Source organism: Hippopotamus amphibius, chromosome 17 (genome assembly GCF_030028045.1).
Source record: "Hippopotamus amphibius kiboko isolate mHipAmp2 chromosome 17, mHipAmp2.hap2, whole genome shotgun sequence".
Lineage (NCBI taxonomy): Eukaryota > Metazoa > Chordata > Mammalia > Artiodactyla > Hippopotamidae > Hippopotamus > Hippopotamus amphibius.
In genome coordinates this window covers 42,642,383-42,659,043 of record NC_080202.1, presented here as the reverse complement: position 1 = coordinate 42,659,043, position 16,661 = coordinate 42,642,383, and the positions used below count along the sequence as shown (strand labels likewise).

General features: G+C 39.0%; 1 protein-coding gene across 2 annotated transcripts in view; it reads left to right on the top strand.

The window, feature by feature from the left end:
• The window catches only part of LOC130839716 (pleckstrin homology domain-containing family M member 1-like), a 51,185-nt gene extending 37,725 nt beyond the window's left edge, over positions 1-13,460 (top strand). The window contains exons 9-12 of one of the 2 annotated variants that reach the window (XM_057714016.1): positions 1,747-1,818; positions 9,059-9,130; positions 10,818-10,942; positions 13,384-13,460. In XM_057714016.1, the coding sequence (XP_057569999.1) occupies positions 1,747-1,818; positions 9,059-9,130; positions 10,818-10,923 (250 nt within the window). In that variant the 3' untranslated portion in view covers positions 10,924-10,942; positions 13,384-13,460. Of the gene's footprint in view, positions 1-1,746; positions 1,819-5,303; positions 6,207-9,058; positions 9,131-10,817; positions 10,943-13,383 lie in introns of those variants that run through there. The other variant, XM_057714017.1, reaches the window with a different exon arrangement.
• The last annotated feature ends 3,201 nt before the right edge of the window (positions 13,461-16,661 follow it).

The following is a 16,661-nucleotide window of genomic DNA, read 5'->3' as shown; positions in this document are numbered from 1 at the left end:
TTGTGCCCACCCCAGGGCCAAGTACTGTGGGAGCCACAGAAGTCCAGCATTGTCTCCAGAACATGACAATGCCAAGTGGGAAGAAAGGGGATATGTCTTAAAGGGAGGTAATATATACTAAAGTATTAAAAGAGATACAGATAGGGGCTGTAATTCACCAGAACCTGTAATCACTGAGGTACGGTGGTCACAGAAATCTGCATGGATAGGCTAAAACTTTAGCTGGGACGTGAAGATTGGGTATGATTTTTTAGAGAAAAAACAGGGAGTACAGTGTAGGCAAAGGTGTGAGTGCAGGGATGATCAGGATTCAGTAGATCCGTCTGGCTGTAAAGAATCGGGTGAGGCAGTGAAAGATTTGATTATGAAAAACGTTGGCTCTCCGCAATGGGGGTTTGAAAGTTATGCTCTAAGATATGGGGGGCCACTGAAAGTTTTCAAGCCAGAGAGACAAATGATTAGAATGAGAGGATGATTTTAGATTCCGTATGTAGAGTAATCTAGAGGGGAAAGCTTGATTCAGGGAGACCAAATAATATGTTCTAGCAAAATCTAGGAGTAAAGTGAGAAGGGGCTGAATTAGAATGGTTGAGATGGGAGTGGAAAAAAAATTCTGAGAGCACTACAGAGGAAGAACTGACAAGATGTAGTAACTGACTGGAGTTGGAGGATTGGGTATACAGGAAAGAGGAAAATCACATGTGTTGATGGGCAGAAAGATGGTGGTGTAACAGTGAAAATACAGCAGTGGGGAAAGGAGAGTCAGTGTGAGGGAGAGGAGTTCAGTTTTAGGCATCTATTACTGGTGAGCAGAAAGCACCCAGAAGGCTCTGTTTGAGTGGAAATGTCCCTTAGGCCGATGGGCAGAGAGGTATCTGTTTTGACTTCTTTCTGAGCCCCCTGAAGAATGTGCATATAAACTGAATAGTTTCACTGTTGCTGAGGGAAGAGGACAAAGCTAAAGGTAAAGATTCAAAGCCATCCACTGAATGAGTGGTTGAAACTGAACCTCCGACATTTTAACAGCTTCTCTTGAACATGTCTAATTCTCAGGTACATTCTCATTTAAAAAAAAAAAGTCACAGAAGTATATAGGATGAGATGTGCAAATTGTACCCCATCTTCCCACCACCAATAAGGTAACTCCTGTTACTATTTTGATGGTGTCCTTCCTTCCAACCTCTTTCCTTTGCGTTTGTTCCCCTGATGAGGTGATAATTTTACTCCTTGCTCAGTGCTTTGTGCTTTTCCAAATGCAGTATGTCTAAGAGATGTTTTCATATTAGTCCTTCTAAGTTCTAACTGCCCTTATCCTTCCAACATGTGGAGTGAGTTTGAGGGCACTAAGCAAATCTTTGCTATTGCCTGGCATAGGATTTCTTTATATTTATTTGCTGATATTGAGCAATGTTTGCCATTTTTCTCATTGATTGGTAGGAGTCATTTTAGACACATAAGTGATTTTGGGGAAAAAAAGACTTACATTCAAAGCAACTGGCATTATGTATCCAAGAAATTGGACAGAGAGGAAGTTCAGGTTCTGAGGAGAGGCCGCGTTGTTTGTGCCAGTGGCCTCACGTTATGTCTTTATTAATTGTGCACACTGGGCAGCTGAGAAGCTGTGGGAATGAGAAAACTGGTCTCTTCTGCACTTGAATATTCCCCACAAGGTGGCCATGATTCTTTTACTTATTCTCCTCATTCTTTTCATGCCAATTCAAGGATGTGAACTGTGTTTCTTCACAGAAATTTCCAAGGAAACTCTATGTCTTACATTGATGAAAATGTGTGGAAGGCATACCGTTGGACTGAGACACTGTGAGTATATTCTGTCCAGATATGAATACAAAGAGCTAACTGCATTGTAAGATCCTTCTTGGTCCAGAATTTTGAGGTCAATAGCTGTGAGAAAAGGTATTTCCCCCTCCATATCCCAAAGCAACCTACTGACTGGAATTCTGTGTTTATTTTAAAAATTAAATGTGGCAGGCCCTCTTTAAAATCAGTAAGAGCCAATTTAAACTTCGTTTCCATTATACAAGTAATACATGATTTTATACTCAATATGGAAAAGTGAAATAACAGATATAGTGAAAACCTTCCTTGTGCCCTAATCCCCCACCCATGCTACTTTGAGTTTAGTATATATCCTTGCAGACTCTTCCATATATTTGAGTAAATGCATATTTAAGGTAACAACAGGTTTGCCACATGATTTTATCATTTTTTACATAAATCATAATCTCCTGCAACTTGATTTTTCCACTTCATGCTATGTCTTAGGAGGGTGAGTCAACAATTATCCATTCTCTGGCTATAGAATTTCTGCAGCCAAAGTGCAAATAATTTTTGGCTCACCTTGGTAGATTTCTTTCCTTCCCGGTAAATAGATGGTTACCCCATTCATTTAAACTCCTGCATGGTATTCTGTAGTGTGAATGTATCACAGTTTAATAATGCCCCTCTTGAAGGATGTTTTGATTATGTCCAGTTTTCTTGTTACTGCATCACTGCAGTGACCGTCCTTGTACATGCTTCTTTGTGAACCTGGTCAAATATTTCTGTAGAATTGTTATCTGGAAGTCGGGTTGCTGGGGGGAAGACTGTGTAGTTATAAAATTTTCATTGCCCTCAAAAAAGTTGTGCCACCTTAAACTCCAGTCAGCATGCTGTGATGACATTCATTTCCCCACACCCTTCCATCACTGATATTTTCCCCTTTCTTTCTGTTTTTTTTCTGCTGATCGGATGGGTGAATATAAAGGGTCCCATCTGAATTTGAATTTTTCTGATTGCTTGTGAGTTTAAATATCTTTCTATGATTTACTGAACATTTGTATTTCATCTCTGAATTGTCTGTCCTTTGCCCTTTCTTCTGTTACTATTTTCTTTGTCGATTTGTAGAAAAAAATCAGTTTAGATACATAAGTGATTTTGGAAACACACATTCAAAGTAATTTTTCATGACAGTTTGTGGTCCTATCATTAGTTCAGCTTGAATAGACAAGTCATACATGACTTCTGAGTTAGTAATAAAAGACATAACAGTCAATCTAAAAATAGGGATTATGACAACCCTTAAGGAGTTGCCCCCTTAGTCTGATATCTTACTGGTAAGGAAAAAAATGCTAGAAGCAGGCAATTTTTTCAATTTACAGATTTCCTAAATACTGTACGTAGTTTATATTTCCCATGATGGAATCTAACTTGGAGGTTTTATTTCCCAAACTTGTAAGAAAAATGAAAGTCATTTGGCACAAGAAGTAGATAACTTAATTTCCTCTGGGGAGAGGAGGAGGGGTGATAGACTGAGGAACAGAGGTAAGAGCAAAAGTTTGGATTGTGTGCTATATGTTTTTGGAATTTTGAGCCATGGGAATATATATTACATATTTTTTTTAAATAAATTGAAATTTAAAATTAATTTTTAAAAAGCATGTGTTTGGGAGGTGATACACTATAACATGAGTCTGGTAAGATGTGAAGATTTCTAAGTCAGTTTGAGGTTTATACCTTGTAAGTAAAGGTTCCTAACTTGGGGTCAGTGGTTCCCCAGGGCAGAATTTCTTAACCTTCCCTCCTGCTCCCCCATGTCTATTTCTTTGGCAATCTGAAGAAGCTTATGTTCTTGGGATCCTGTTTTGAAATGTATAATAAATTAAAATATATAGAAAAACAAAGCAAATTAATTATATTGCAATAGTTTTCAGGATATTTTTAAAATTAGTGATGTAGTAATAAATATGCTTCTCTTAACACATTAAATAACAAGATATAGTGGTAGGTCTAATAAATATTATGGCTCCAAGGTAGCGATGAGAGTAAATGATGTTTCAAGATATCTGCGACATATGCATGATATAAAATAATCTGTGATTTCTTTTGGGGACCAAATTAAATATACTGCTGATCTAGTGTGGTTTGTTGCCTACATTCAAAATGGAAGGAAATGCTGACTTTAGATAGAGATTTGTGAAAACTGAGATGTAATTCTATTTCTCATCCACGTTTGGCCCTCTGGATTCAGTCCACTCTGTTCACAGACTTCTGCCCTAAAAGGATGATCCACGGATGGAAATTGCATGCACTTTTTCCTGTACTTATTCTCATAATTGATGCTAAGTGGATGACTTGTTTTAAATAAAAGTATCTGATAGTTAAATAAAAGTACCTGTCACTTTCTGAATTCATTCAATAATTTTTGGAGTATCTAGTACATGCCAGCAACTGTTTTACATGCTAACGATACAGGCCCAAGAATAAATCAGCCCAAGTATCCCAGTTCTCAGGGGGTTTACAAACATATGAACATAAGTACATAAGTATAATAAATAGGTAGTTATAATTTCAAGTATTGGTAAGTGCTCTGGGGAGAAAGAAAGCAGGGGAAGGAGAGGAAATCAATTCCAGAATGGCTTGCTGTTTGTCTTATATATATAGTTAAGTCAAACAAACCAGCCAACCAGCAGACCAACCCTGAGGCCTCTCAGTTTCCTAGAAGTTACTGAGGTGGAGAAAAGGATAATTGTGAATAATACAGAATCAAGAATGAATGTGAAATTCAGAAGATTGCCTTAGACCAGAACCCTGGTGAGAAATTAAACATGGTTGTTTCTTTACTGTTACTTATGCCTGGTTTTGATATTTTCATGGTCTGAGAAAATTTTAGATCTGGCTTTAACTCTGATTCCCCATAGTTTTAAAATTTTTGCTTCAGTCATAATGAATATTTGGAGTTCTACAGATCAATGTATTTGATTTCAGTTATTCAATTATTGCATATTTGAAGCTCCTTTTTTTGGTAATTTTTTTGGTGACCGACTCATTCTAAGTCTCAACTTCTAGGTTGAATTTATTATTGTTATTTAAAAATGTTTTACTGTCCTGTCATGCAAACAACGTCACCGAAAGAAACCTCATTAATTGAAAATGTATAGTCTTTGTTTACTCCCTGTCCCACATGATATTCAGACTCTAACCAGTGTGATGTGGGCCTCAGCCAGTCAGCGAGCACAGTGCCATGAAGAGCTGAGGATCAGCCCCATCTCTTCGCCGTCCTTATTGACTCCTTGTCAGCATTCAGAGTTATAATTAGCATATATGTTTCACTTCTGTCTTGAGTTTTTTCATATATCATCATTTCCTGTGACCTTTGTGTGTCATTCATGGTATACACATACAATTTTGTTACATGACATGGGGAGGGAGAGTTTTTTCCAACTTTTGAAGTTATGAAGAGGGTTAGTATAAACGTGGTTGGACATAGTGATTTGGTTTTTCCTTTTTGGATCATTTCCATGGAGATATGAAGCCACTGCTTGGCAGAGGTGAGAAGACAATCCATCTTAGCACCAGCTGTTGACCATCCCCCCTAACATGGATTCTGACCATCACTGCTGCTCCTTCTAACGTGAATTTCAAATGGAGGTCAGGGTCTTTGAAGCATTGTCAGGGCTCCAAGTGTTCTTTGTGGGAATTAAAGTCTTCTGTGTTTTTGTTTTACTGATCTTTTAAAAATGTGTGTGACTGACTCGAGGATGGAAGATGCCTTAGAGGACTGGGGTGGGGAGGGTGTGGGGGACTCGAAGGGGGGGAGTCAAGGAAGGGAGGGAATACGGGGATATGTGTAAAAAAACAGATGATTGAACTTGGTGTACCCCCAAAAACATAATAAAAAAAAAAGAGAGAAAAAAATGTGTGTGACTGTATTCTGTATAATAGGAACCACCTTAGTAACTGAGAGTTGCAGAGTTTCCAGGTAGTAATATTTTAATTTTCATAACCTATGAGTAAAGAATTAATTTATGAGATGGGATTAAGCTATGAGATGGAATTAATATAAATACGTGACCAAGAGACACTGTGAGTGAAAAGCAGAACATTTTAATGCAGAACTCAATGGAAATAGTTTCACAAGGCAATAGAGCATGTGCTCAGATTCCCAAGGCTCCTGAAGGATGTACCACTGTTAAATACTGTATGCTAACTCATATGTATGGAATCTAAAAGAACGGTACTGATGAACCCAGTGACAGGGCAAGAATAAAGATGCAGTTGTAGAGAACGGACTTGAGGACACGGGGTGGGGGGCGAAGGGGATGCTGGGATGAAGCGAGAGAATAGTGTTGACATATATACTCTACCAAATGTAAAAGACACAGCTAGTGGGAAACTGCTGCATAAAACAGGGAGAGCAACTTGATGATGGGCGGGATAGGGAGGGCGGGATAGGGAGAGTGGGAGGGAGTCGCGGGAGGGAAGGGATATGGGAATACCGGTATAAATACAGCTGATCCACTTTGTTATACCGCAGAAACTGGCACAACAATGTAAAGCAATTATATTCCAATAAAGAGCTTTAAAAAAAATATCACCTGCAAGGAAGGCGATTCTTTGACATCTTATATAGTTTCTTCTGTGCTGGCTCTCCACCAGTCCCTCACTCCACTCTTGGAATACTGGTTATGTGCCTTCCTGTTTATTAGGTATAAGAAACACATGCAGAACAGCACCCCCTCCTCCCCGAAGCATGTTACTAGTCTTTATTGTGAGACCAGCAGAAGCAATGGCATCACATTCCTCGGGCAGATCCAGGTGTCAGGCTTGACTGTGAGTCATCCCTGAGCCCTTCATTCTGCACTCTGGACAGGTCATTGGCTGGATCTCTCAGTTTTCTAATTTACTCTTTAACTGTCATTTCTGCTGCTCATATACTGAGTTTATTTATTACTGCTAGCACTTGTAATTCGTATATTCTTGAGTTGATTCTTTTTCATGGATATACTATGTGCTTCCCTCTGTCTGAGGATAATAATTATGCTATGCTAAGGTCCTCTTGTGCTGTGTTAACTCTCATTCACTGGCATTGGCTATAAGCTCTTATGTTTGTTTTTGTTTTCTGTCCTTAATGGAATTGGCTTTCTCACATTGTTTGGTCATTCCTGAGTGCAGTTCATCCTTGCAGTTGAGATGCTACTGCTTTTGTTTCCCAGCTTTAGGGGAGAAGTGAAATGAGCTGCTGGGGCTTGTTACTCCCAATGGGTTCCCCTGAGAATAAGGCAGAGGTGGTAGGTGCCTTCTGGTGGCTAGTCAGGGAGTGCATACCTTTCTTCCAGGGTCCTGGGACCTTGCCTCCTTCCTGACACCAGTTGCTCCTATCTGGAGGAAGACACCTTTGCTGCCTGGATCAAGGTGGAAGGATGTGGGGTTGACGTATGCTGTAGGCTGCTGTTGCAACCGATGAGGCTGTAGGTAGCTCTAGGACGTTTCTGGTAGGGGAGCATTTGTGGAGCTGTTTCCACGCATTGAGCTAAGGTTATAATTTTTAAGTTAAATCTTTTCTAGCATTCCTGGGGATTTTGGTGGAAGTTGAAGGGGTGCAGACTTGACATGTTTCAATCTGCCAACTTGAAGTAGCACAACTTAGGAAAACAATTTTGTATCCCTATTACATCCTAGAGAAACTCAGGCAAACATGTATCTGGATACAAATACAAGCATGTTCAAAGCAGTATTGTTTTTAATAACTAAAAACTAGAAAAGTCTCAATATGCACCAAGAGTTGAATGAAATAAAGTGTGGTATAGTCATAGACTTAGAAGTCATACACTTCATCATAATGCAAACCACACAGGTAATCTTAAATTTTCTGGTAGCCACTTAAAAATAAAAGAAAAAGGAACATAAAATAAATATCTTTTACTTAACCCTTATATCCAAAATATCATTTTAACATGTAATCATTATATACATTATTAATAAGATATTCTACATTTTTTCTATGACGTGTTTGCAGGCCACAACCAAGAAGTTCGCGTGCCGCAACAGAAAGTTCCCACATACCGCAACTAAGACCTGGCACAGGCAAAATACATACATACGTACATACATGCATACATACATATTTTTAAAAACTTTAGGGAAAAAAACTTAGAGTTAACAAAAAGTTAATGAGTCTCTACATTTTTTTTCCGTGCTGACTCTATGAAATCACAATTTAGTTGCAAAATTGTATCACAAATACTTGATGTGTATTTAGATTTCATAAAATTTGCAGTTGAAAAAGTAGTATCACATACACAAATTGTTGTAAATATACTTAGTTTCCAGTAATTACATTATCAGTTTTTTTAATTTAAATTTTGGAATAATTGAAATGAATTAAATTAAAAATTCAGTCTTTAGTCACATTAGCCGCTTTCACGTACCCAGAAGCCTCATATAGCTGGACATGCAACACTACATGCTACAGGCAAAAATAACATTATTTTACAAAATAATGTTGAATGAAAGAAGCAATGTAGGAAATAATGCATATAGTAGCATTCCACTTACATGAAGAAGAAGCAAGAGTAAAGTGTGTTGTTTATGGCTGATACAGAAAAGACAAAACTACATTTAAAAAGCAAGGAAATTCTTATGAAAGTCAGGATAGTGGTTCCCTCTAGAAAGTCAGAGAGGGTTGTGATTGGAAAGGGGCACACGGGCGGCTTCTGGGAAGCTGGCAGGATTCTTTCTTGACATGAATGGTGTTACCTGGGGATTTGTTTTATAATTATTAACCTGAACAATTACATTATGTATCTTTATAGACATTTTAGCTTTCGAAAACTTTTTAATGGGGGAAGAATCAGATGGCTTCATTTGCAGCGTTGACAGAGTTGTGTATGGGACTTCCCGATAAGGTTTGGGGAAAGATGGGAGGGAAGGACAGCTCTGCAACACTGGGTTAAAACCCAGAGCTGGGTTCTAACAGAGACTTGGTGATCTAGAGAGTAGGCATTAACTATATGATTTGGTGGAAGAATGGATGGGGTGTGTGTGTGTGTGTGTGTGAGAGAGAGAGAGAGGTAGAGAGAGGTGGACACAAAGGAGGATGTGAGAAGAAAGGTTTAAATGAAAATAGAGCAGAAATCACCATCCCTAAATTAAATAAGAATTAGGATGTTTAGGTGGCACCATTACCCAGCTTTCTTCCACATATAGGAGTTAGTCCTATGTAGTAAATAGTTGTACTTCTTTTGCATTTTGATCCAGAAATTACCTTTTCATTTTTCAGGATTCTCAGTGACAATCATTTGACTGAATTACATAAGGACTCATCTGAAGGCTTGCTATCCCTCCAGTATTTGTAAGTTAATTAGTTTATCGTATTTATTTATGAGTTCTTATCTATAAGTGGATTACCTATAAAGTAATTAAGGGGGTTCAAGTTAGATAATCTCTTCAAGTTTTTTCAAGAGCAGTAAAATTCTACAATTCTGTAAGTCTGTGTAGGACCCCAGCCCATCTCTAGCATTAAATACCTCCTATTCCTGAGATGGAGCTATATGTAATGAGGTGGGTAGACCTAGAGTCTGTCATACAGAGTGAAGTAAGTCAGAAAGAGAGAGACAAATACTGTATGCTAACTCATATATACGGAACAAGGACGCAGATACAGAGAATGGACTGGAGAACTCGAGGTTTGGGGGGGTGGGGGGGGTGAAGGGGAAGCTGAGACAGAGAGAGTAGCATAGACATTTATATACTACCAACTGTAAAACAGATAGCCAGTGGGCAGTTGCTGTATAACAAAGGGAGTTCAATTCCATGATGGATGATGCCTTAGAGGACTGGGATGGGGAGGGTGGGGGGGAGCTGAGGGAGGGAGGGAATATGGGAATGTGTATAAATACAGATGATTGAACTTGGTGTACCTCAAAAAAATAATAAATAAATACCTCCTATTCCTTTTTAATTTTTACATTATGTAGACAAGATATTGATAGAAAAACCCCCTTTAGTTGTAGGGGAAAAGTGGTGATGAGGCTTGAACAGTTATAGACTCCCGTATGAACCTTATTATATGTGTTCCTATGCTCCTCGTTTATATTTCGTTTATGACCTACAACCAAATCTGACCCATGGTCCATTTCTATACAGGCTATACATAATAAAATGATATTTAAAAGGCAGTAAATGAAAAAAAAAGAGAAACAAAGAAAAATATGCGACGGAGATTGTGTGTGGCCTGCAAAAGCTAAAATATTTACTATCTGGCCTTTACAGAAAAGGTTTGAAAAAGTTGCTTAGTAAAATGAGGGGAGTTAAAATTAACCTCAGGACTTCCCTGGTGGCACAGTGGTTAAGAATCCGCCTGCCAATGCACGAGTCATGGGTTCGATCCCTGGTCCAGGAAGATCCGACATGTCACGGATCAACTCAGCCCACGTGCCACAACTACTGAGCCTGAGCTCTAGAGCCTTCAGCCCACAAGTACTGAAGCCCATGAGCCTGGAGCCCAGGCTCCGCAACAAGGGAAGCCTCTGCAATGAGAACCCCTTGCACCACAATGAAGAGTAACCCCCACTTGCCATAACTAGAGAAAGCCTGGGCGCAGCAACAAAGCCTCAATGCAGCCAATAAGTGAGTTAAAAAAAAAAGTTAACCTCAGGTTGCAACCTACAGGACAAGAAAATACAGAACACTTACATTAATATGAATGCCATTAACTCATAATTTTGATAATTTAAGTTAAATTAATATTTAAATATTAAATATTTAAGCAGATGAATTATGTAAACAGTATTGTCCAGAACACATTAAGTTACCAAAAAAACAGACTGTTATTAAGGATTGCAGTGCAGAATCATTATATCAATATTAAAAATATGTAAGATGATGATTAACTGGTATATTTAGAAATGTTTACACTAAATAAGTATATCAGAAATGCACCTCACAAATATCTCTCCAGCCTCTATTTTTTTCTGTTTTTTTGTTTGTTTGCTTGTTTGTTTTGTTTTGTTCTTTGGGCTGCACCGCCCTGCTTGCAGGATCTTAGTTTCCCGACCATGGATTGAACCCAGGCCCTCGGAGTCCACTGGGCTGCCAAGGAATTCCATCTCCAGCTCCTTTATCAAAGAGGAAATGCTTGCATAGTATTTCTGTTTATTTAGGGGTAAGTAGATACTGTGTTCTTTGCTCCAAAAGCTCAATTTTTGTCCTTTGTTCATGGCATCCAAAGCTGTGTATGTCATTAATCCTTATTAAGCCAAGTAATGATTCTGTTTAGCAATCAGATTCTTCTTGCAAATATAAAAGGCTTAGGGAAGTGAGTATAAGGAGCCTGACATGCCACTAAAAATAGTTATTTTAATTATCAAACTTTCAAAGCCTTAAGGGGCAACCACTTTTGTTTAGATTTATTATTTATTTATTTATTGGCTACATTGGGTCTTCATTGCTACTCGCGGGCTTTCTCTAGCTGTGGCAAGCAGGGGCTTTTCATTTCAGTGTGCAGGCTTCTCATTGAGGTGGCTTCTCTTGTTGCAGAGCACTTGCTCTAGGTGCGCGGGCTTCGTTAGTTGCGGCACATGGGCTCAGTAATTGTGGTGCATGGAGTCTAGGTCGCATGCACCATAACTACTGAGCCTGCATGCTGCAACTACTGAAGCCAGTGGATTAGGCCTGTCATTACTTCTACTATGAAATACTTTATAAGCTAATTATTTCATGTTAGCATAGGTATTCTCATTCTTTAAAAAAATAGTCAATCAATAAAAAAGCTTAAAAAGAATATGCTAATAAGCACTATGCCTAGTGTTGTGAACACAAAGATGGGTAAGACAGGATTCCTTTTAGCAACTCACGATCCCACAGGGAAAATAAACATATAAGCTCAAACCATAATGACATAGTGCTGTAGAGACACAGAAGAGGGAACCATGAAGTAATAAAACTGTTTCTTTTAGAACAGTCATTTTCCTCCTTCTGTTCCCTCCTCAGATATTTGTTGATTTTATAAATATTTGAGTTTGCTTTATGTCCAAGCGTTGGCTTTAACCATGATAGACAATGTGCGTGATCTAGTCCATCCTTTAAGGAGTTTATGCACAGAAGAAGTGGGATAAATGGGATGCAAAAATAGCTATATTTAAAAAAGGAAATGGATATGGGCAATGAGAGCTGTAGGTTGGTGTTGGAGCACAGAAGAGGGGAAGAAAAAGACTTCAAACTGGATCAGGGAAGATGTTACTAGAGCAGTGGTGTTTAAACAAGACCTTGAAGGGCCATTGGGTATCATCAGACAGACATCTTGGGAAGATTACGCTTGCAAAAGCAAAGTGGGAGAAAGGCAAAACACAGGAAAAAATACTTTGAGAACCTGTAGAGTACAAGCAGGGAGAGTAGGAGATTAGAGGCAGATTATCTAGGCCTTTGGAGGCCAAGCCGAGGCTAAGATGCCAAGCCACCATGTTACCACAGCAGTGCTCTGAAACAGTCACTTGGAAGACTTGTTAAAACATAAGCTCCGGGCTTCCTAGGTGGCTCAGTGGTTAAGAATCCGCCTGCCAATGCAGAGGTCATGGGTTTGATCCCAGCTCCAGGAAAGTCCCACATGCCACGGAGCAACTAAGCCCGTGTGCCAAAAAAAAAAAAAAAAAACCATAAGCTCCACCCCCATAGTTACTGATTCAGTCGGTCCAGAGTAGGGCTGAGTATTTGTGTCCTCGGTAAGTTCACAAGTGATGCTGGTGTTTGGAACCACCTTTGGAGAGTTAATTGGTAGATTGCGTGGAGGGTGGCTTAGAAAGGGAGAGAGTGGAGGTGGAAACAGCAGTCAGAAGACAGTTCTACCCATCCAGGAGAAATGAGAGACTAAGCTGGAATCAGTGGCAATAAGATAGCTATAGTCAAGAGTGAATATTTTCGGACTTCCTAGGTGGCGCAGTGGTAAAGAATCTGCCTGCCAATGCAGGGGACACGGGTTCGAGCCCTGCCCTGGGAAGATTCCATATGCCATGGAGCAACTAAGCCTGTGCGCCTAAAAAAAAAAAAAAAAAAAAAAGAGTGAATATTTTCAAATAAAAGTCAATGTGATAGAAGGTATAATATTGAATTAATTAAAATTGCATATTAATGAGAGGAGTAACTTCCTTTCAGGTTGTATGGAAAGATATCTTTTCTTTCTTCTGGTATTGAATTGGCCTAGGAAAAGCAGAATTAAATGGGAAGCATGTAAATATAAGCATATTCCTTTTAATATTAGAAATTACAATGACACTTGGAGATAAAAGCTTTGAGTTCATAACCTAGTCTATGATGAGACCACAAAAGGTGGAATCTAATCAATTCTTCTGCTCTCAGGAAAGATTACCTCCAAAGTCTATCTAGACCTAAACTTGTATATTTAATTTATGAGGGTCATGAGGGTGAGACTCTTAAGAGAGGTGAAGGCAGAGTTAGGGGCTCTGGAAGGTTCAAATAACATTCCTCAAGATTTGGAGTTTAGACCAGAGCTACTTATTTATTATTATCATTCTAACCTCTACTAGTGATTGCTACTAATTAGATACCTAGTAGCTACTTGAGGCAATATATTCCTTTTCCTTTTCCTAGAGATTTATCCTGCAATAAAATACAGTCTATTGAAAGACGTACATTTGAACCGCTACCTTTTTTGCAGTTTATGTAAGTAACAAATGTAACTTCATTATACTTGGAATTTTTATACAAGTTTTTATAAAATTAGTTACTCATTTTGAAATACGATTACAATTACTACTAAAATTATGTAGCAAATCCTTTTTGTCCCTAGCAAAGATTAGTGTGAGAAGTATTACACAGATCAGAGTGAATCGTTACAGAGCAGTGGTTCTCAAGCAGGGTGATTTTGCATGCAGGTGACATTCGGCAATGTCTGGAGGTGGTTTTGCCAGTCAGGCCTCTATATGCTGCTGCCACCTAGTGGACAGAGGCCAGAGATGCTGCGAAACATCCAACAGTGTACAGGAGAGCCCCCCACAACAAAGAATTATCCAGCCCAAGACGTCAATAGTGCTGCTTTTCTAGAGAAATAAAGATGACGTCACACAAGTATTTATTGAGCACTTACTATTTTCTCTCTAATGTATGACATATATAGTCATGAAAGTATAAATCATGATATCTTCCACAGCGAGATTTCTTTAAGTATATGGAAGGAGTAGTGCTGTTATGTTTCATCATATATAAATTAGAATGATTGCCAAAGGATAAATGTTCTGAAAGAACATATATTTGTCTTCTTTTGCTTGTGTCTTTTTTTTTTTTTTTTTTCTAGAAATCTAGGTTGCAATTTACTCACAGACCTGAGCTTTGGAAAGTTTCAGGCCTGGCATGGAATGCAGTTTTTACATAAGTTGTAAGTGACATAGAAGATGAATACATGTAAAAAAATTATATGTGAAAACATCATACAGTTATTGGTTAGCTGGGTGTAAGCCCAGTATGAATTCTGGAAAGTATGTCTTGAGATCCATTTTTTGTTTTTCAAATGAGGAAACTAAGATACAAAGAGGACAAGAGACTTTTCTAACTCATGTACCTCAAATGCTCTGCTTTCCATAGTACTGATCTTTGGCGCGGGCAATCGAAGGCACCAAGTGAAAACACTCAAATTAGCATTGTCATGGAATCCCAGTGCTGCTGCTTCAATATGCGAATGGTCCGTGAAATGCCATGTTTGAATTTACACTGATTTCCTGGTCAAGTGCAGAGTTCCACACTGCTTCAAGTGTATGCAACACAGAGCTGCAAAGAACTAAGTTTAGCACAGAATTCTTCAGGGAGCAAGAGGTGTGGGTGCTTCCTCAACCATTATTCACTTCTTTTAAATGATGAAGCAGAAAGAATTTGTCAACACCCACCACAGGGCTCTCCCCAGTCTCCCAGAACATTATTTTTCAAAAAGCATGTACCTCTGAAGTGAATTATCTGTGGCCAATAAGAACTTTTGAGGTATGGAAAAAGTTGTTTGTGTTCAGCTGTAGTGTGAAAAGTATAAAGAAAATACATTACTGTAGCCTGATTCTATATGCAGTACTTTCTTTCCTGACTAGTCTTCAATAAGAAATGTGGGTTTTAGACCCCTTCAGCTGAAAAATTCTGTGATTTCTCTGTGACACAAGCAAATCATAGTGGGTATGTTCAATGGCCTGAAGAGGATTTTAGAGATTCAAGGTAAAGAGCCTCCTCTCCACCTGGCTTTGGAAAAGACTCTCTTACCTGTGTTGACTTAAAAAAAATGCACAACGTGAGAGTTTCGAGTTTAATTTTATTTGGGGCAAAATGAGGACTGGGATGCAAAAGAAGAGCCTGGAGACAGCATCCCAGATAGCTCTGAGAAACTGTTCCAGTGAGGTGGGGGGAAGCTCAGTATATATGTGGTTTTGGTTAAAGAAAAACATGCAATCAAGCACATAGTGTTTACAGAAGTCACTGCTAGTCTCGTGCGGGTTACAGCTAGTCACAAGGAGCAGTCGTCACCATGAAGGATTTTAGTGTTTTTCTAGATATGAGGAGATACAAGAATTGGGCCCGTAAAGTTGGCTCCTGAAAATATCTAACTATCTAAAGAGGGGTCCTGGCAGTTTTCACAGAGCACAGAGGGCCTCATTTCAGCTCTCCACTCTGAACACCTTTCAGGGAGCTGTTGGCAGTCAGAAGCTGCAGCAGCACATGATTGAATCTTTGTAGCGATAGATGGGAAATGCCAATGGCGAGTGCCAGTTGTAGTTGACAGCTCTCTTGTGGTTCAGAAATCCGATGTCACACCATTCACTTCAGGTTAATGAAGGTGCTGAGGGCGTGTCTGGAGCTCAGGTAAACAGTTCCCTCAGATGCCAATCTGTGGCGGCCTCCTTCTTCCCCTCATTAGCAACCAGCAGTGGTTGCTAATCCTCAATGTGAAGTATACTTTTTTTCCTGACTTTTAAGTGCTTCTCCTTCATTCACCTACACAGGTCCAGACTGATGGCTTATTTTTGTAAATTCTTTTCATCGCTTCGTCGGTTTTAACAATACAATTTCCATGACTTTAGAAAACTAAAGGAATCTACAGTGTCCAAAGAGTACAGAGTACATTCACCTGCTGGCTTGTCTATGGTACATCGATATTTTGATATTTTGAGGTGATGAACATTTTGACTTTGGTGATGCCTTCATGGTATGTGTGTATGTGTGTGTGTGTGAACACAGATTACTGTATGTCAATTACACCTCAAAGAGCTGTTAAAATAAATATTATATAATAGAGACAATTGGGGAAATCTGCATAGCAACTCTTTATGAGGTAATATTATTGTGTAGGAATTTAATTTCTTCAGTACTGTGTATTAACAGTAGTGTAGCTATATAGGGAAATACTTTTGAATACCCAGAGAGGAAGGCATCGAGCTGACAAGAGAGGGATCGAGATTGTGGCAGGTGCTGTGGGAGGCTGAGGAAGATGAGGCTAGAGCAGTGACCAACAGATTTGACAGTGTGGTGACGACAGTCACTTGTCAGCTGACCTGACAAAGATGATTGGAACAGACTGCTAAATGCAGGGCCCTTTCCCCATACTAATCTCATGCAATCCCCTCAACTAGTCTTGCCATAACGGGAAGTTTCTATTAGCTTGCCATATTGCAGGGGGGATGGCACAATTTAAGGTGCTGTCGGTTGTGTAATAAATTGTCACAATAGGGCCCTACAAAAATAGATTTTTAAAATGTAAAAAAATGAAATTTGACCCTTCCCACACACCACATATGAAAATTAACTCCAAATGAATCATAGGCCTAAATGTAACTATACAACTTCTGGAAGAAAACAGGAGAAAATCTTTGTGATTCTAGATTAGACAATGGGTCTCA